This window comes from Magnolia sinica, chromosome 13 (genome assembly GCF_029962835.1).
Source record: "Magnolia sinica isolate HGM2019 chromosome 13, MsV1, whole genome shotgun sequence".
NCBI lineage: Eukaryota > Viridiplantae > Streptophyta > Magnoliopsida > Magnoliales > Magnoliaceae > Magnolia > Magnolia sinica.
Window position 1 is genome coordinate 33225983 of NC_080585.1, and position 21084 is coordinate 33247066.

The window sequence follows — 21084 nt, forward strand, 5'->3', positions numbered from 1 at the left end:
TTGAAAGTTTGGAGGAAGCATTAAATAAGGGGCACGCTTTGGTTGAAGAACTCAAATCTTCTTGTTTGTTATTAGCAGGTGAAGAGGAAGGGTACGTAAAGATGCACGACATTGTTAGGGACGTTGGCATTTGGATTTCGTCAAACGAATGCGAGGACTACAAATCTTTTGTGGGAATCGCATTGAAAGGTTTGCCACGGGGGAAAAGTTGGGAGGAATACAAGAGGATTTCTCTCAGGCGATGTGGGATTAATAAACTGCCAGAAGGGATGCATTGTCCTAAATTGCTGACATTGATGATGCCGGAAAATGAGGAGCTGATTGAAATTCAAGGTTGTTTTTGGAAGCAACAAAAGAACTTCGGGTTCTGGATCTAAGCAAAACAGCTATCAGTAAGATACCAGTACTGTCAAACCTGGTGAATCTACGGGTGCTTTGTCTGAGGAGCTGCAAGTTTGAAGAAGGGAATTGTTTGTCAGCACTTGGGGGACTGAAACAGCTTCAATTTCTCGATCTGTCATCTAACTACTGGTTAAGCAAGTTGCCAAAAGAAATCGGAGAATTGGTCAATCTGCAGAGCTTGGACTTAACAGATACTTATAATCTTAAAATTGTTCCAAGTGGTGTTATATCAAGGTTGACTCTCCTGGAAGAATTGAAGATGTGGAACAGTTTCCACGAGTGGAAGGCAGAAGAAAAAGATGCAAGCAGCAGCAGCAGTTGCAATGCCTCTTTGAGTGAAGTGGCATCTTTGAAAGAGTTATCTAATTTACATCTCTTTATTGTGGAAGTGGAACGTTTGCTACGAGACTATCCTCTGTTTAAACACCCGACAAAGTTGAAGAACTTTTGCTTCTGCATATGCCCAAGGCCTGATGGTGTTTTAGAACTTTATTATCCTGAATGGAACCGTGATGAGTTGAGATATATGGAGATTGTTGGTTGTAGTCTCATCCCCGAATGGGCTCTAATGCTTTTACCACAGACCACCCATTTAAAGTTAAAAGATTGCAAGGGTCAAGAGGCACTTAATCGCGGTGGAGGATTCCCAAGTTTGAAATATCTTACAGTTCAAAACTGTGATGATGTGGAAATTGTTGTCAGTGCAAAGGAGTCTCCTGAAAATGCATTCAGTAATCTACAGAGTTTAGAGTTAAGAAAGCTGCCAAATCTAAAGAAAGTCCTCACTAAGTATGAAGAGGGATTGCTTCCCACCCTTTTATTTCATAACCTTAAGGAGGTGGAAGTGGAGAAATGTCCTGAACTAGAGCATCTATTCCCATCCGTTTTATTGCAAGGAATGGATAATTTAACCGATGTCAGTGTATCTGATTGTGGAGGAATGGAGCATTTATTTGATGGACCACCCACGGTGGAGCAACGCAATGATGTGCTCTCCAAACTCGAAACCTTATATCTTTCAGATCTCACGAGCATGACAAGTATTTGGCCGATGGGGTTAGTGGTGAATCTCCAAAATCTCGCTACTCTGAATGTTTGGGGTTGCCATGGCTTGAAGAAGAGCGTTGTGTCGGCGATGCAGATGAAGGGTGGGCTCCCTAACCTTAACAAACTCAACGTGTTTAATTGCGAAGGAGTGGAGGAGATCATTTCAGATGTGGTGGATAATGAGGGTCTCCTACCTAAACTAAGAACTCTAGACTTAAGATATCTACCGAAATTGGTGCGCATATGTGGAGGAGAGGCTGATCCCATGTTGCAACTGGATTGGAATTCACTGGAAGTAATACGAGTGTGGAGATGTGGAGGAATGGAGCATGTATTTGATGGACCGCCCAATGATGTGTTCTTCAAACTTAAAGATCTCCATAACCTGACTACTCTCATGCTTTGGAGGTGCCATTTCTTTAAGAAGACCGTTATTTCGTCGATTCAGATGAAGGGTGGGCTCCCTAATCTCGTCAACCTCACCGTGAATTATTGCGGAGGAGTGGAGGAGATCATTTCAGATGTGGTGGATAATGAGGGTCTCCTACCTAAACTAGAAAATCTGACATTATCCTCTCTACCCGAATTGGTGCGAATCTATGGAGGAGGAGAGGCTGTTCCACCACCGCAATTGGATTGGCATTCATTGACAACAATTGAGGTGTATGGATGTCCCAAGCTTAAAAAGGTATAGCCTCTGCAAGGTGGGGCCGACAGTGTGCCGTCGCTTAAAGAGATAGAGGAAGAAAGGAATTGGTGGGAGGGGTTAGATTGAGAAGGAGACGACAGAGTCAGCTCCCCCTTCCATTCCCTGTTTAAAGAGGTATCGTATTATATTGGTATATATAATGTGTCCAACTGGTTGGACCATAGTTTAACAATCCATCTAATTGATAACTTTCAAATTATTGAGTTCTTGTTAAGTCCAAACCTCCTAACAGGTTGGCCCCATCATGATAATTAATTAGTGCAAAAATCAGCCCTATATATTATTCAAGTGAGCCACACAACATATAATAACATGTATCCATAGATAAAAATGCAAAATAAAAGTGTGATCAAATTAATAAGTAGATAAGATGATTTTTTGAAAAAATGCTCATCATGGTGGGGCCAATCCATTGAACAGGTTGGATGTCCCATGAACGTTTTTAGTTAGAATTCGTCTGATGGATGGACCATAACCTGCAGTTCAACCGGTTGGACTTAAGGTTTTCTCTTTCTTTTGAGGATTGCTTATTGCACAAGCGTGTGGAACCGTACATATCTACGTGCGGGAACACGTGCAAGTAGAAAGCACACGTCTGAGATAGGAGCTTTCCGTAAGATTGGAAATAATTCTTAACATCCATCTTACTAAAACGTCAGAGAATCTCACTCTTTAGGTGTCCCACAACGTACACTGTAAATTGACAGAGTTTTTTTTAACTGGCCATCCATTTGTTATGTAATGCCGTGGCCCGCCTGAGGTGTGAAACGACTTAGATTTTATGTCACAATATCTAACCAGTGTAGCACGCTTGATGGAAAGTTCGGATGTCACACATTTCTCACATTGTGACACATACAGTTGTGTATGGTTCCCACGTGTATGTGGAATTAGCCAATCTCTTTTAATCTTCATGCTTTCTTTCTTCCTCTGGTATGCTAATGCCATATCATTATGTCAAACACACTACCATAGCCCATGTGGCTGCATGTTTATGGCAGGGTGTCTGTCTCCATACCTGCGGCTTTAGCTAGCCTCTTGATTTCCATTTATGTTATTATTATTATCATCATTTGGGTTGGAATACAATGCATATCAGACTTAAGCTAATGTTTATGTACCCATGGATGATGCACAGGTACTGCCGGATGATGAAGACGACCGATGGAAGATACGAAGGTATCAAGAAATTGTACACTCGTAGCATACACACAGGAAAGTTAAAAATGGATCCCAGTTTACATGTATCACCAATCAAAAATTACATTTGATTGATCATCTAACAGTCACATTGGCTCCAACAAATGGAACCCAAGGGGCCAGTTTTGAATCTATGCATTCTTCAACAGTGGTTGAAGGCCCAAGGCCTATTGTGCAACTAAAATTTCATTCCATTTGTAATAGCCTCAAGTGGATTCCATATGACTGATTTATATCACTCTTGTGGATTCCATATCATTCTTGCTTGGCATGTTTAGAGAGAAAAAAAGTAATTGCATTGTTTCCAAGAAATCTCTCTCAAAGGAAAGTATTCTAAGAAGGATTCTTCATCATGTTAGGAGTATGGCTATTTTCATTATCAGCCCAATCATTCCAAATTAGTCTTTGTACACTCTATGTGTGACTTGGTAACTAATCATATAATTTAGGTCTTGTTCAAGTGTAGCAGAGATAGGGTAGTGAAGGCCCTTCAACCTCGTGATGGGGATTGTATATATAATGCTACTCTTTGAGATTTCAAGATTGGTTGTGTTCATATTTTCTCCACTGGAGAAGCCCTTTAGGATGCTTGTGTCCGTAAGTGGTCGTGCAAGCACTGTAGACCAAAGTATTAGAATTCTCCTCTTTCGTTTCTCTAACCTCTGCTTTGTTGTCTCTTTAGGTATACATAATCTTTGAAGTTGATAATATGAAGACGCTTGCTACTATTCAATACTTAGATTGCTCCTCTTGGCAAATGCAGCTCTTCACTCACCATTTAAATTCAAATATTAATTGTCTGAGTATCATCTCGAGAATTATTGACTCAAGAAGGAAGAAAACAATTGAAAATCTTAGTTATGTTCCTTTATCTACTCCCCTTATCTGTCTTTTCCAATCGCTTGAGATGCTAATTAAGCATTCTCCATGGACGAAAGTCCTTCCAGTTTGAGAATTGCTTTTGTAGGCTTCTAATGTTATGCTTTTTCTTGGCTCGAGTGGGGGCTTTCTCTCACTAGGTCAACATATGGGCTTTTTTCTCTTTTCCTAGTCCAGGATGTGGGCGTTTTAGTGTGTATGTTTTTCTTTTCTCCTGACCTGTGATGTGGGCTGCATCTTTTGTCTTTTGTTCTCCTTTCTTGTAATCTTTTTTACTTTGGCCAGTCTAGATGATAATATAATCTCTCTCTTACCTTCCAATGAAAAACAAAAACAAAAATATTTTCATTACGAAGTAGCTCCCATACTCAAGAAAGAATCAAAACTATTCCCCACAACTATGATATTGACTTTTAGCATTCTCACTCAGACTAACAAATGGCTTTTCGTCTTTCATGTGCTACACCAAAGATTCTTAATTGCTTACATGTTCACCAATGCCTCACACAGCTATAACTGTTGACTACATATATAGAGTGCATAAAATGGCCCATACATGTTTATTCACCTAAGCACATTTACCAAAGAGTGATCTGAGTTTCCCATCACATCACGAAAAACCTCAAAGTTGTGTGGTAGTGTCTTGCATCCAGCTGCTTATCACAAATCATTTTAAAAAAAAAAAAAAAAAAAAAAAAAAAAAAAAAGAGTGATTGTTCTAGCCCAATGCTGCTACAATTTCTCTATCTTAATCTAATAAAGGGATTTATAATGCTTTGAAATGATTCTTATTTAGATTTCAATTATCAACAATTTCTAATGAGTGAGCATGTGGAGCCCTTTTCACAACTCCTCAATATCCATAGGCTTAAAGAGAAAAGCTTTGATATTCCAGCAAAGTGTGGTGGTTGATATGCAGGCACAAAAATATTCGACATCTGGAATATTAACAAGTTCAATTAAACTTTTCAAAACATGACTATGGGTCATAGATTAGAAGTTACACTGATTTTCTTTTCTAAATTGAGGGAATGGTAAACATTTAATGAATGTTTCAGACGAAAAAATAGTCAATGGTATGAATTTTCTTTTCTAAATTGAGGGAATGGTAAACATTTAATGAATGTTTCAGACGAAAAAATAGTCAATGGTATGAATTCAACAAGGAAATGTCCATGGTAAGTAAGGTGAAGATAACCTCATTTCATTCTTGGTATCAAATCCAAATAAATAAATAAATAAAGGAAATGTCCATTAATTATAATTTAGAATCATTTAACCAATCATAATTTAGAAATGTCCATTAATCATAATTTACATCATGTTTGAGCAATTCAATCAAACACAAGGCCATGCATGTGTTCGATGACCTGTATTCGGATTTGGGTGTGTGTATGATGTGCGGGTGTGCCAGAGTTTACTCAACTCAATGTTTGATTGAACGTTGGTAACCCCCATACTAAAATGAATATGTTGGACCGGATTCAAAAATCCATTTATCGAGTTAGCCACTAGTTGTAATCAACAATAAGGCGATTTGGAAAATGATAGGGTTGATACTTGTGGATTTTTTTTACCTTACGACTTCCGGACTTTTCTTTCACCACTATTGGCATTCAATGTATTTCTTAAAGGAATAAAGATGAATGATTAAACTAAAAAAAGCTAAAATAATATCAATTTTATTGATATATGAATATGGGTCATTACAATTGATAAAATATCAAATAAACTAGAGAAATAAACACAAACAATGATAAATATATGATTTGTCTGTAAAAATAGATGATTGGGGAGGATGGTTAACAAGATCTGACCAGAAATATGATGTTCTAAGTAAGAACTTAGTTTATCAGGATTCAACAACTTACGATTATAGACATTTAATCTAATTTACAGTACTATAGCAACGGCGCTAGACAGTAGCGATTTATGCTTAAGACTAGGCAATACTATGATAGGACGAAAGTAAAGATAAATGTAAAAAGAAGATAGATTATGTTTAACGCCGGCCTAGAGATCTTTGTCGATCGTTGTTCTTATTGGCTTTTAAGAGGTGGTGGCCTTGTGTAGTCTTTAACATCGTAAAGGATTTGGATAATCGGTTGTAGAAATTCCATTGATTCTTCCACGTCAGCATAGGCTATTACGTATGGCTATGCATACAAGAGAGAGACTCTCGCTTCTTCAAATCGTGTGTTGGCTAGAGTCCTCCGTCAATGGACTGCCGCATAGGAAGGTTGTTGGAATCCTTATGTTACTTGGCTTTGGCATCTGTAGAGAATGATTTTAACATGACATTAACATTTAATGCTAGATAGAGATATGTCTTGATAAGATTTTGACATTTAATATTGAAAAAGAGAAATTCTTACTTTTGCAGATGAAGAACTAAAATATTTAATATTCTCTCATGTGTACGTCTCTAGATCATTTGATCTAGCTGTGCCAGGTCAGGTGTAAACAAATTCTTGATACGCGAGTAAGATTTCGTCCATTATTTAGTGCATTTTTTTAAAACCAAAACTCATGAATTTTGAGTACAATGATCAATGTAATATAGATTAGAGCATACATAGGATGTGTAGAGCACCATTGTAAGACTTCCTACCTCTTAACTCTTCTAAATGCCTGATTAAAGTTAAGAGAATTAAAATGGAAAAGAGCTATTAACATAATCATGAATACCTAGTAAACTATCCCAAAACTTCCTCATCCTTTCTTACTGCTTTCATGAAAATTCCTTGTTGTGGCTCTCCGTTTTTTTTAATCTTTTTTTTTTTTTTCAAAATGTGTGAATATATATTAGATGAGGGAAATGTACAGCATCGATACACCATTTCTATTTGGGCCACTCCATTACTTAGCGCATAGTGTCAACACGTGGTGACATCTCATTGGTCCATGTAGGTATACCATAAGTCCCACAATTTAAATGGTTGAATTTAAAGTTTTCCATGCATATAGTTTCCAAGTATCTGCACACTACCCATCAGTCAGTATCAAATAACTATCTAATTAAAATGAGTTGACACTGCCTAAACATGACCTTAGGTGCTCCAATAAAGACATACATCAGGCCATATCTTGATCATCAACTGATATGTAAATTAGACCAGTCCAGTTATTGAGTTGGACATAACAGCAAAATCAATATACGGCCAATGGCATGATTCAATGAACTGGTGTAACCCACCCACAGAGTAGATTGGCCCAACTTTTATTTTGAGTGATATAAAGATATGGCCCAACTTTTGGATCAAATATTCTAACATATGATACATTTTTCTCGAGGAAAAAAAAAAATTGTATCATAATTTCTGAGACAGCTCCATCTCTTCATTTCTCTCTGCATATTTGTTAAAATCATATTTGTTAACAAAGTATGATTTATGATACACTCCTCCCTGTTCATTGTGGAACAAGATTTTACACATGAAAAGTGAAAAGGTGATTTTTGCTCGAAAGTTTCAAGCCATTAAAATATATGTTACATTTATACTCCAAAAATCACACAGATGGAGAATGATAAACCCATCAATAATAGGTGGCCAAAAGGTCTCATTCAACCAATAACAGGCTAAATATTCCCATTATTAGGATTTCCAATGGAGGGATTTTTTGTGCATGGGCCATCTCCATTTAGTCCCATCTTATCAACATTTTGAATGACGTAACCATGGGCTTGCTTGTAAAAATTAAAAGCCTAGACATACCATACAATCACTCAGCCCGAGCATTATATGATACCTCATGATCCTTTTTTTTTTTTTTATAGATGTAAAATAATACCTCATGATTTACTCCCACCAAGTGAAACAGCTTGGCTTTTCAAGTGAAGAAACATTTGGTATTTTGACCAATCCAAGAAGGACAAGATCCTTTATCCCAAAGCACTGCTCACGTTTCTTCTTTGCTACAAAATCTCGTGTATACTACTATCTCCCACAGTGTATTGCCGGTGGATGGGGATCATATGCACATTTGAATCTTTGATTCCCTCGATAAAATTTGTTAGGAAAGAAACATGCTCTAGAATTCCCATCCACACTCAATGGACAAAGATGTGGTAATAGGAGCTCTAAATCTTTTCCTAAAGTATGTAGGAGTTTGTTTTGTTGATCGCATGATGACATGATTTGATGGTTCGAACCGTTAATATTCTCACTTCTGCCAGAAACAAGCTATTGTCCCATATTCGTGTTTCAATAATAATCTTGACCATTGATTCTTAGAGTTGAACGTGAGCCAATTGATATTTTCTTTCCAATGTTCTTAATCTATCCATAGATAGCGATGGTCACAATCATTTGTTCAGCACTCCATTGGTAAGGGAGGTTGTCAAAGAATATTGGCGCCTTCCACTCGTGATTACAACACTTGGAAGGGTATTGAGATGTGTACACAATCACAAGGTGTGAAATAATGCACTTTGACAGCTGAAAACGTCTACCCCAAGTGAAATCAAAGGCATGCCATGGAGGACAGCATGTTAGCCTATCAAAGTTCGCTACGATCATTTTCCTATTGAGTTGAAGGCAAACGCAGGGATGAACGTGATGAGATAACTACTCCGAATCCACGGAGCTTCTTTGGACTCCTCACAGAGACTTCTCGAATCCACGAGGAAAGAAAGCAAAAAATAGAAATAAATTCTAAGAAATTCGAAATTGATTAATTCCTGAATAAAAACAAGTTCACAACCCTTTAAATAGGGGTACCAAGCAATGGGAAAGAAATTAGAATCAAACTACAACTCTAACTCCTAGAATCCGCGACTTACTATAAATAGTAAACTTGCTATTTATAGACGATCATGATGTCTAACTAGTGCGAAAGGTTTTCGGCCAAAAATAGTAAGTGTCCTATTTGGCTTCACCAAACCGTTCTCCTAATTATTCTAAGCTCTTTTCACGTTGGGCGCAACTCCTGAAGCCCGACGGATGAAGAGTTATAATCAAACTAAAACCTCCTATTTATAGTAAAAACGAAATTAAAACAGGGAAACGACTGTCGATCCAGGGGTTTTTCGCAAATCTAGCTTGCGCAACCCAGCTGCCATGGAGGACAGCATGTTAGTCTATCAAAGTCAGCTACGATCATTTTCCTATTGAGTTGAAACCAGGCTTCTTGCTCTGCTCCCTGTTTCCCGAAGACTATGATATTGACGTGGATTCAATGATCAGATGTTGGAAGGAGGTAAAGGCTGGCTCCGAGCACCCAATGTGGTGAAATTCCACTGAGGTGTGACTGTGTGTGGAGAGTGAGTGCGTGTAAAAAAAATTTAAAAAAAAAAAAAAAAAAACAAAACAAAAACACGAAAGAGGTAAAGGCTGTTTAAAGGACACTGGATATCTGAGGAAATAATTAACAGAGGGCATACTTTAAAATGGTGTGAACTAACATACAAGTCTAGCTCATCTTTCTCCACCTTATGGCACTACAGAACTCCTTGGCCACATTTGCCACGCTTGAATTAAATGGTTGATTTGCAATCCCCAATTTGTATCTCTAGGAAGAAAAGAAAGAAAATAGAGTAAATAAAATATGAAATGTTCCTCTTTTTTTTTTTTTTTGTTTAATTAAAGGATAATTAATCAAATTACGGTGTGTTTCATCTAAAACAGTGGTGAAGTTGCTACTTCTCTCTTGATATACCATATGTTTCGGTTGTGGCAGACCGAAACCTGACAATACAAGCAGCAACAGTTATGTCATTGATTTTGCACGGTGCGGATTGCAGTACAACAATGCCATACACTATGTTGGAAGAGTCACCACCAGTTTTAAATAGTGTGAAACAAACATACTGGTCTAGCCCTTCTTTCTCTACTTTGGACAACATTCACTCGATTGAATTAAATAATAGATTTGCAATCTTCAATTTGTATCTAGAGGAAGAAAATAAAGAAAACAGAGTAACTAAAACATGAAATGTTCCTCCTCTTAAAAAATAAAATAAAAAAATTAAAGGATAATTAATCCAATTATGGTATGTTTCATCTAAAACGGTGGTGAAGTTGCTACTACTCTCTTGATACACCGTGTGCTTTAGTTGTGACAGACCAAAACTTGGCAATGACAGCTGTAACATCATCATCATCATCATCATCATCATCATCAACGAAGAGGAGGAGCTAATTTGAGCAACATTACGAAACACATTCATTCGGCCAGTTAAGAAAGACAAGGCAAACCTGATCAAATCACAAGAAGAAATGAACACATACATGGCCTACCTAGCTAGCCTCTATGCATTGCAGTTCTTTGAGAACCATTCTCCCATGATGGAAGCTTGCACCACAAACCATGCATATTTGCCAGGAGATCGGGAGTATGGAACAAACTGGAAATGCCTATTGGCAATAAGTTCAAACATCAGCATCATTTAGCTGTTGTGGAAAGCTTTCAAAGAAAATGGTGAAGGCCCGTCCTACCAATTCACAAGAAGATGAAAAAGTATGAAGTACAACCGACCCCCCTAAGGCCATTCATAGTAATTACTTTCAAAAGTCCTACCAATCTTTTAACTAAAAATTCCCCACTCAAACCACTGGACGTCAATCAATTGATTGGTTGATCCAACTTGCTCAAATCCCAGCTTTTCTTCCTGAATAGATGTATGAGAAATTATTCAGTGCTAAATGCTAGTATCTAAGTGTTAGTTATCAAGCACTTAAATTCAAGGCATGGGGGCACACACATACACAAGATCTGAACTAATCATCTATCATATACCATATCTTGGACAGACTATACAGACCTTACAATAAAAATAAAACCAGCATATGATCATAGCCATCAATAAGGCATTTTATCAATGAAAGTCAACCATTTCTTGGACTTTTTGCCAACTACCCATTTGTAGTTCTGAAGATTTATTTATTTTTTTATTATTATTAAAATAGAAAGGTGGAAGCTCACCACCTGTAACTTTGTTAAATGGCAAAATGGCTGATTTTGGGGTAGGCACCACAAAAACAAACACCCCCACTTATTATATATATTCACAAAAAACACAAAATAACAAGAGAAATCTGACCAAGGACCAGAAAAGACAACACAACAAACTAAACCACACCAACCACTACCCAAAACCGCCCAAAACTATGGAGGCCAGGCAGCAGCAAAAGGGCTCAAGCAGCACCCACAACAATTCTCAGCAACAGCCTAGACCTGCGCCAATCCATCCGCCATTCATACACAACCTGCAATCACACCACATCAAATAGACAGCGCCACTAGTCAAAAACGGAAACCTCTCGCCTCCAACACAGGCCCTGAGAGGAGAACTCCAGCAAAATCCACATAAAATCCATATTCTCTAGCGACTCTGATTCCAAAAAACATAACATCCTGGGATTCCACTGGGAAATGAAACGTAAACAGAGATGTGCAAAACCAAAGAAGGGCAGAGCCCCAGAAAATAGAAGGGTAAGGCCCTTAGGGGGCAGCACCACCTACATTTCCCTGAGCAAGCAGTGCCGCCAATGACCCACTCCAAATGAACAACCAACAGACCAATTGTAGTCCTCAAGAATCTATCATGAGCCAAGATCACCAATTAATGTGATTTTTGGCTCCATCCACAACGGGGCCAAATAGATGGAAGGTTCATATCTTGTACATGTCTACCACATTTAAGGTTATTAAATGCTTCATGGCTAAACTCAGACAATCTTGATAGCTCTACATCCTTTCTCAAGATATTTATTTCTTGTTTGATATGAAAGACACAATCCTATTTGCGACATGCATGCACAACAGAAAACCAGATGATAAATAGATAAATGAAAGCACTAACTAGACATAAGCATTAATTGAAAATACATGACCAGTGTTTTCAACTACTGGTATCAATGCCTGTATCACACCCTTTGAACACAAAAACATAAAGGCATTGCATAGGAAATATAGAATGTATTAGGGGAATGTATCATTGTCCAAGGGAAAATTGGGTAAGTGATGGAACTTTTCAACGGAACTTCAAGTGATGTTAAAAGAGATATGATTACTGAAAACACTACATAAAAACAAGTATGCACAATAAGTCTCCATTGTACAGAGGCCTAAATTATACATTGTCTAACAGAAGTGATACAATTATTTATCCAAAATGAAATAATATCATTCAAATATCATATAATACAAGTAATACATTCAAAAACCAAAATGAAAGAGTGTGAACAACCGTACAATCACATATGATTTCTCCACACTAATTGCATTTTAAAGGGCGAAAGCGAGAAGGATACAACCGGTTGACCATCAATCATCCCAAAACATCAAAGAAAACCCTTAGAAAATCCCCTGAATTGCCCCATGAACTTGGGCCCATTCTACAATAAGACTCTTGACTTCAGAGAATTCCCTCATATCTTGTGTTGCCAACCAGTGAAATAGATAGTATCAACCAACACTATCAATCTTTAAATTACTGCATGTGATCAAGTATCCTGAACGTTGTTATCTAAACTACACAGATCAAACAAACAGTCAGTATTAAAGATGAATTATATGATCCTTAGCCCACAAATATGCATAGGTTCTCAGATTTTCAGTTTGCACAATATAGGTCCAATATATGTCTGTCATTTAGCAATCCAAACTCAAGGATGCTGCAATAATAAGATTGGGATGTAGAAATCAATTCCCACATATTGGACACGCCCATATGTTGGTTTGTGGTAAATAAAAGAATATAGCTAGAAACTTAGAAGAGAGAAAATTAGTATAAGACGTATTTCCAGTTTCTCCACATATTTGTCCACATTACCAAATGGTATCAACTTGGCCTCAGCAGACTCCAGAGCTTCTGTGCTGCCATGAAAGTTAAGGTAAATATTGCTTTCCATTGAAGGGCAAGAGTATGATTCGTAAAGGGTACTGTGATGATTCCCTCACTTATAATTTGTAAAGGATACTCTGATGATTCCCTCACCATTTTCTAGACCAGACAAGCTCAACAAAATGAAGGCTTTAGAGATCAAAATGCAAATTCTTGATTTTCTGCAGCAGGTCCTGGCCCAATCTGAAGCTCTGAGCTATGAGGTTGAAAATTTGCTAGGAGTTTGAACACTGCAGTGCATATCCAGAAGTCTGGAACCTCTTCCTTGCTAGAGCACCAATCTAATTGTATACCTAAATGACTTAGTCTGAGCATTGCGGGCAAGAGTCATTCATCATTCTAGCCCTGAATGGCAGCCGATCAAGGATGCTGCAGGGAAAGCTAGAAAAAGCCAGTCAAGTGACATGTCCAAGTCCAGCCAATGAGCAAAGGACCAATGTCGGATAGCCTCACGAGAACAATTCAGTAGCAGATGTCTTAGAAAAGATGGGAAGTGGTGTGGAAGGATATAGATTTGTGTGGAACATAAAGAATTTCCCCAGCGACATTAGAGGCAGTTTGCTCTTTAGACCAGACAGGTGAAACGATGGCTAAGGTTTGCAGTGTATGTGATTTCTTGGCAAATTTGTGGTTGAACTTCTATTGGTGTCTCTGGTTGGCTGATGGCGAGTTATGGCATGAGGGTTGCTGTTGGATGCCATGTTTGGTGGTTTTACTTTTGATTTTGAGAAGTTTTGGATAACGGTGATGGTGTGGTTGCTTGTTTTGTGTAGCAGATGCTTTTTTTATATATAAAAAAAAAAATATTATTTTAAGGTTTTATTCTGCTGCATTGTAGATATAGTTTTGTGTTGTATTGAGGTGGGAGGGCTCTTTGTTTTCCACCTCCGAATTGATATACTCTTTTGCTCCATTTAAAAAAATAATAATAATAAATAAATTAAGTAGTGTGCTCCCCCGTTCATGAAAAATAAAGGTCATGCACTAGCTGTTCTGTCAGTTCTATGGCCTTGAGAGCATTCCTCTCCAATGCAAAATGGAAAATTGCTAATATGTCATCAAGGAAAGCATGCAATTAGCAAGACAGTCACCCACGCACTTTCAAATAAATACTAACTATTTAAAACATATAATGGTGTTATATTGCTGTCTCTGGAGAATTTTTTTCTTTTTCAAAATTCATGTGTGATATATGAGGTTTAGTAAGTCCACTTGGCGATAGAGTGAATTGGAATGAAAACATTCGGCATGGAAAAGCAAATTACTGTCATTAGGAGGTAGAATATTCACTCCAATGAAGAAAGGAAGCTCTCTCAAATTTACCAATTTATTCCATATCACTGATCAAAATACTTATCATTTGGTTAATTGGAAGGAAGCCTTCCATCCTCAGGACGATGGTCATATAGGCTTAAAGGACTTAACAATCATCAATTGGGCACTCATTGGCAAGTGGTTATGGAAGTTTGGGAACCAAGATAACTCTCCATGGATACAAGTAATTGTCATAAAGTATGGCATGCAGGAAGGAGGGTGATTCACGAAGGAATCCTCATATAAAGAATCTGGTTTGTTGAAGCAATGAAGCGCCAATAGGAATTCAGCAAAGGCAATTCCTTTGTTCTTTGGATAGCAAGAAAAGGTTTTGGGAAGATAAATGGCATTAGGACTGTTTGCAGCACATTTTTGTAACTTATACGGGACAATGATTTTCAAAGATAATTCAATCGAAAAGTACATCAATAAATATTTGCATCAGTGGAGTTATTTGATATCCTGGCAGAGTATGACAGTCATAAGCATGAACTAATAACAAGACAATGCCCACCAAAACATAATTCAATTGGAAAGTACAGCAATGAATATTTGCATCAGTGGAGTTATTTGATACCCTAGCAGAGTATGACAGGCATAAGCATGAACGCAGTGGCTGGAGATAAGGCATATATGTAACTCAAGTTAAACAAGGTGACTTGCAGGATCTACTGCAGATAGATCATAGCCCCGAAAATCGGAATGGTTAGATTTATTTAAGAAAGGTGAGAACACACCACCATTCAGGTGGGCACCACGAAAAGAAGTGGACCTCAGCCATCGGATGACACAACCCTTTCTTCTTTCCACACAGCCAAAACTAGACCAAAAAAGGAAAAGTACGGTTCTTCCAGCCTACCTAATCAAAACCCAAAAAAAAAAAAATTTTAAAATTTGAAAATTAAAAATAATAATAAAAAAGAAAAAGCAAACAACCAGCCTACCCAGTAGACCAAGCAGGGGAGAGTCAATCCTCTGAACTAGTATGCACATAGTAATTCTTCCTCAATTAATAAGAACGAAGACACTTTACCATGCATGTGCCAATCAAATTGCAGAGAGCCAACACAATAATTTGGTGCATTCCTTGTAAAACATACCTTGCTTGGAAATTCCTTTTTTTCTCCTTGATTATCATAGCATAGCCATCCCTACACACAGCAGACCCCATTCATGAAGTCTTTCCACATACAACAGATTATCGGTTAGATATCCCTACAAACAGCAGCCCATTCACATCACAGACAAAGAACAGAGCAGCACATCTCTGCAACTATCCATACTGCTCCATATTAGAACAAAAAAGAACAACGGTCTGAACAAAAACCATTCGCATCATGTCTAAGGGTGTGCGAGTATGCTGAAAGACAGGTCCTGTTTTCTTGTTCCTACATTATGCATCTGCATTAAACAACTTCAACTCTATCATAACTTGAGTAACCTATTTTCTTGCTATTGTTGTCTCAAAATCAATGTTACTTCATTTAGCATATTTAAGAGCTCATGATAAATCACAACTTGAAATGTAATAAAAACCGAAGATCAAAAATAAAATAAATAAATAAAACTTTTCAATTATATGCTTTTGTCTCTTCTACAGAAATTTACAAAATCCTCTAAATCTTTATAGATATCAATGTGAATGTTTACACAATATTTATACCCAATTACAAATCAAACCAAATATCAAGTTACTGGCAAGTTTCCTAGTGACTTAACTCAAAATTGTCTGGTTAAGTTGACTCAACCAAGTTTTAAGGTGCCCTAGAGAGTTTAGAACTATGCTTGGGTTCCAAATGAGCCTCAAGTTGATAAATTTACTTAGGTTGGTTCCAAACTTACCAACTTTGGCAACTTGAATTCCTTTTTATTTTTTTGGTTCAATGTTAGATGAAGCCATCCTAAGCTAAATTAAATATTTAAATCATGAAAGAAATGTCATTTGATGATTTTACCAGACATGGTATACTGTGTGACAGTAGCATAACACTTCAAGATCATTGAAGATTGAGGTCCGAGTTCAAGCATGGCCTTTCATCAATATAACTTAGTCCATTCCCACTTTGCCCAGTAGATAAGCATCAAGTTCCAATCCGAATCCATCCGCTAGCCAAGTTCCCATTCCTACAGAGTTAAACAAGCTTCTCTTGTTGGGTATTTATGCATATCCATACAAGCTTCTCTTGTTGGGTATTTATGCATATCCATACACCCGCCTAACAAGCTACTCTTGGGCCTCCAAACTCACGCACAAGCCCACACAACAGCCTTTAACCTTAGCCAAAATCCAGACCATCCATGGTTTATACAAGTAAAAATCAGGTTGTAGCTAGAGCTATGTGTTATACCCAATTAATAATTGAGTTCTACAATAACCCCAAGTCCAGATCGCTTGGGGCTGGGTTTGGACTACGGCTGCAACTTGGGTATGGGTCAACCCCAAACCAATTGATCCAACCCGAGTTCAGGTTGGGTTGCGTCTTGTTGTCCAGGTCCTTGGGTTGGGTTTGCATTAAGCAAATTCGGTTTGGGTTAAGTCGGGTTGAGCACCTTGTGCCAGAATTATTTAGTTCAATTGGAGTTTAGGTCCTCTTAAGGTCAGGTTGGGCTTAAGTTTGACCCTCAACCTGACCCAACCTGCCAACCTAGTTTGGACATATCCTAGATGCGCTTGGATTGATCTTGTGTACCAGAGCTTAGGCCACCTACTAATTGGATCCTATTTGTGTTTGCAGTCTCAAGGACTAGGCCAGCCTGACCTATTGAGCATTTGTGGACCGCAGCCTGATTTATAAAATCATGTTTTTGGCTGGGCTAGCAATAAGACACTTAGCTCTTGCGCTGGAACCCACGTGCTTCAGCTTAGTGGAGTTGGGCCTATTGGCAGCTCGAATGCGCAGTATGTGTAAATTGATCTTGACCATTAGATATTCGTTATTGATGTCTAATGTTTTGTATGCATGTAGTTCACCTTAGCTGTGGTAAAATGTATTTAGTTTTTGGTTTCCAGATAAAGGGCCGAGATCTTGCATACATTAGCAACATGGTTGTGTAGGGCACTTTCGTTTGGGTTGAGCACATGAACGAATGTGAATAGGGTTCCTTTCTATCATAATTCGTTTTCCCTCTGTTGCGCCTAATGCGTAGGATTCAGTGAGGATTCAGTGATCCAGACCATTTATCCGTAAGTCCCAGTAGGGACAGGTGTGCTGCAGAAATCTTCCATATTGAAAGATCCTAACCGTTCGATCTTTGGACCATCTTTTGTTGAATGTGAACAGCTAGTCATTCTCCCATAACGGTCATTTTCTAAGCCATTGATCCATGAATCAGAATCATCCAATCTACAAAGTTTTCGAGCTGTTTATGATTAATCCATAAGATCAACGTTTTGGATCATGGAACCCTAACGGATGAAGAGCAATCAACCGTGGGGAAATCATTCAGCTCCTGATGCGCAGGAAACGCCGTTGCTTTTAAATGAGGAAAGAAATGAGAAACAAAGGAATGCCATCACTTTAGGCCGACGAAATTTCAATGCAAGTAGAAGGGGCCATTGATACCCGTTCGCAAACCAAGTGTGCATGCATCTGAAACAATCCAAACCGTCCAAAATATGTGTGTTTCCTCGTATGGTGCATTTCTATCAAATCCAAACCTCAGCCTAATAGGCATTTGCTCGTTGAATTTGGATGGTTGGATTTTATTCATGTTAGGCATTTTTTTTTTTCAGTACTTCTCCAGCAGTAGAATTTAGCACGATTTTTGAAAAAATAAAAATAAAAAATCACAAACCAACAATAATGTTTGAACGATATGGAAGGAGTGAGTTAAGGGCATCATTCCACCTGTGCACAATGTCCGGACGCAGATGGGCTAGTGACCCTGCCACTCGCCAATGGCTTGTGGTCGGTGCTATGTGGGCCCACCATGATATATGTGTTTCATCCATTTTGTCCATCCATTTTTATCAGATCATGTTACCATATGAGCCAAAAAGGTAAGATCCAATTCTCAAGTGGACCACATCACACGAAACAGTGTTGATTGAATGCCACCATTAAAAACTTCTTACGGCCCATAAAAGCTTTGCATCAAGCTGATATTTGGATTTTTATCCTTCATACAGGAATGTATGATCTAATCAACAGATTAAATGTCAAATAAACATTAGAGTGGAACCTAGGAGGTTTTTAATATTGGACATTCAATCACTACTGTTTTCCTGTGGTGTGGTATTTAGAGCTGTCTCATTTTTGAGGTAACTGCTTAAAATGATCTGAAAAAAAATGGATGGATAGTATGGATAAACAACATAAATTATGTTGAGGCCCACAGAACACCGGCCACTAGCCAACCGGCAAGTGGCAGCGTCACTACCCAAACTGCATCCCATAGGACTAACATTACACTCAGGCAGCATTTGATCACAGAGGTCAGTGTATCACAGAGGTCAAATCTCCAAGAGAATAAATTGCTAAATGTTACAAGGACTTGTCTATTTCTAGGTGCCCCCGCACATACACGACTTTGTGGAGTCCACAAACCACACTAATCATGTGGCGCAGTTATTGTCCACGTATCAAGGCCCTTAATAAATATCAACAACCATGAATTCGGCTTGATTCCAACCGAAAAAAAAAAAAAAAAAAGCTTCACTGACCATTGGGCTCAAAGAATACCTTCATTAGCCCACTTGAATTTCATGCTCAAGTGGACCCGCTTGCCTTAGTGCTCACGAAGGTTTGCATGTGCATCCAAAATTATGTTGGCGGTCCACCACAGAGCCAGCCAAAGGCGTTTTATCCATCTCTCTCTTTCTCACACACACAAGCACACAATTGTACATTAAGTGGGCCTGGAAAGCCCACTTTAGTTCTGTTTTCTTTAGATTGCACTCACCTCTATATCAGCACTGTCCACATTTGGCCAGAGATGGGCCACAAAATGCATTCAATCTACATATATTTGAAATGGGCTCTACTCATAGGCCGTCAATTATCAAAGGGCAGTAAAAAAAGGCCCACCAGAACATCCATTAAAAATCGTCTTCATGCCAATAAAGAAAAGCTTGGATCCAAACAGTTAGATTTATGGTGGCCGCTGAATGGGAGATTTGGAAGATATGCCATCTATTTATATAGACAATAGTCCCTTTTAATTCCTGATCTAGCTATTCATGTACAGCTTGTACGGGTGTCAATGGTCCATATTTGAGCCCGGCCCGTTAAGCCCAAAGGTGAATGTTCCTAATCCATCTACTGATCAGGGGTCGCACGTGCATAAAGATACACATGCTGCCTAACCAATGTCTGGAACGGATACCTTCACATGTACACAAAGTCAGGCTACTCAGCATGCGGATTGTGTGCTGAGTAAACTCTGTGGGGTCCATTGTGATTTATTTGTTGTATCCATGCCCTCTATCCATTTTAGAAGCTTCATGCCCTAAAATAAGCTGGTAAAATGGATGAATAGTGTAGATAAGATACACATCATGGTGGTCCCACAGAGTTTATAGAGTATGGGGCTGAAGAGATGGACAGCTTCTGTTGCTTCTCCTTGAGAGTGTTGACCATGCCACACGATGATGCGATGTGATGCCAACCATAAATTTGTAAGTCGGGCAAACATGGTGTGTATATTTCATTAAACTGGTGATTACATGTGAATCAAAATGATAAAATGAGGATAAAAAGATCAGCCTGATAAGGCATGAACTTTGGTGTTTTGGGAGCAATTTTATATGCGACACGTTGTTGGGGCCGAACTGAGTTTTTCGAGGCTGATCCCCTGTATGTACGGTGAAATGATGGTTATTAGGTGATGAATGTAATAAATTCTTGTTAGGAAACCACACACTTTTCTTTGCATATGCAAATTAATGAAATTAATAATATAAAAGATTTAAATGATGAAAATTACTTTTAATACAAATAAGTAAATCACTAAACATACAGGATGTAAGAGACATCAAGATTGTAAATGAAAAAAAATCAGGACTTAATTCGGCACAAATCTACTATAATAGAAATAATAGAAGTACAGTCATCAAGACACGGCAATACCCAAGCGGCCTAGCTACATTACCCAAATATAAATTACAACCGACAATGAAGAAAAATAAAATTTTCACCAATTAGAGATTGTAGAAACCATTGACACAATCCTTAGAAAAGACAATTGATGAAACCAACGTTGTACTCGGATACAAAATTTTCAGTAGTAAGACACTCTTGATCTTCTTCTCTAATAAAATTACATTTTTCTCTTCTCCTTCTTCTCTTTTTCTCGGAGAAAAGGAAAAACACCCTTTGAATTGCTAGAATCTCTCTTCACAAAAGCTCATTTTATCTCATTTGATTTAGCCAAAAGACCAAAATACCCCGTTAAGGTCATATGGACAAAAAACTACTTAATCCTCACATGTGGGTCCCACCTCTACGCGAAGATGCACTCCGAAGTGCTTGGGTGTTGTAAGTGTCGTAGACAATTCATACACTCGCAGATTGCCAATGTTGGGGGACATGAGATGAGAGAAATGAGCCAGGTTTTTAGGGCTCCGTGGTTTTCCTGCATAGAGAGAGATGGGTTTGGGGGGCCTTTTTGTTTTCCAAATGCAATAGAGAGAGTTATGCAACAATCAGTAGATCATGATTTCGGAAAAACAATGATTTGGAGAGAA

At 38.2% G+C, this 21084-nt stretch overlaps 2 protein-coding genes and 1 long non-coding RNA gene across 5 annotated transcripts in view; 2 read left to right on the plus strand and 1 right to left on the minus strand.

Moving 5' to 3' along the window:
- The window catches only part of LOC131223503 (disease resistance protein At4g27190-like), a 126407-nt gene extending 124135 nt beyond the window's left edge, over positions 1 to 2272 (plus strand). For both annotated transcript variants that reach the window (XM_058218933.1, XM_058218934.1), the window contains one exon: positions 1299 to 2272. In XM_058218933.1, coding sequence (XP_058074916.1) covers positions 1299 to 2143 — 845 coding nt within the window. In that variant the 3' untranslated portion in view covers positions 2144 to 2272. The remainder of the gene's footprint in view (positions 1 to 1298) is intronic.
- Positions 2273 to 3838: 1566 nt separating this feature from the next.
- On the plus strand, positions 3839 to 4517 carry LOC131223510 (uncharacterized). Its single transcript, XR_009160509.1, has 2 exons — positions 3839 to 3955; positions 4041 to 4517. It is a non-coding gene; the product is annotated as an uncharacterized LOC131223510 (long non-coding RNA).
- A 5118-nt stretch (positions 4518 to 9635) lies between these two features.
- The window catches only part of LOC131223505 (uncharacterized), an 86475-nt gene continuing 75026 nt past the window's right edge, over positions 9636 to 21084 (minus strand). For both annotated transcript variants that reach the window (XM_058218938.1, XM_058218942.1), the window contains exon 7: positions 9636 to 9748. In XM_058218938.1, coding sequence (XP_058074921.1) covers positions 9650 to 9748 — 99 coding nt within the window. In that variant the 3' untranslated portion in view covers positions 9636 to 9649. The remainder of the gene's footprint in view (positions 9749 to 21084) is intronic.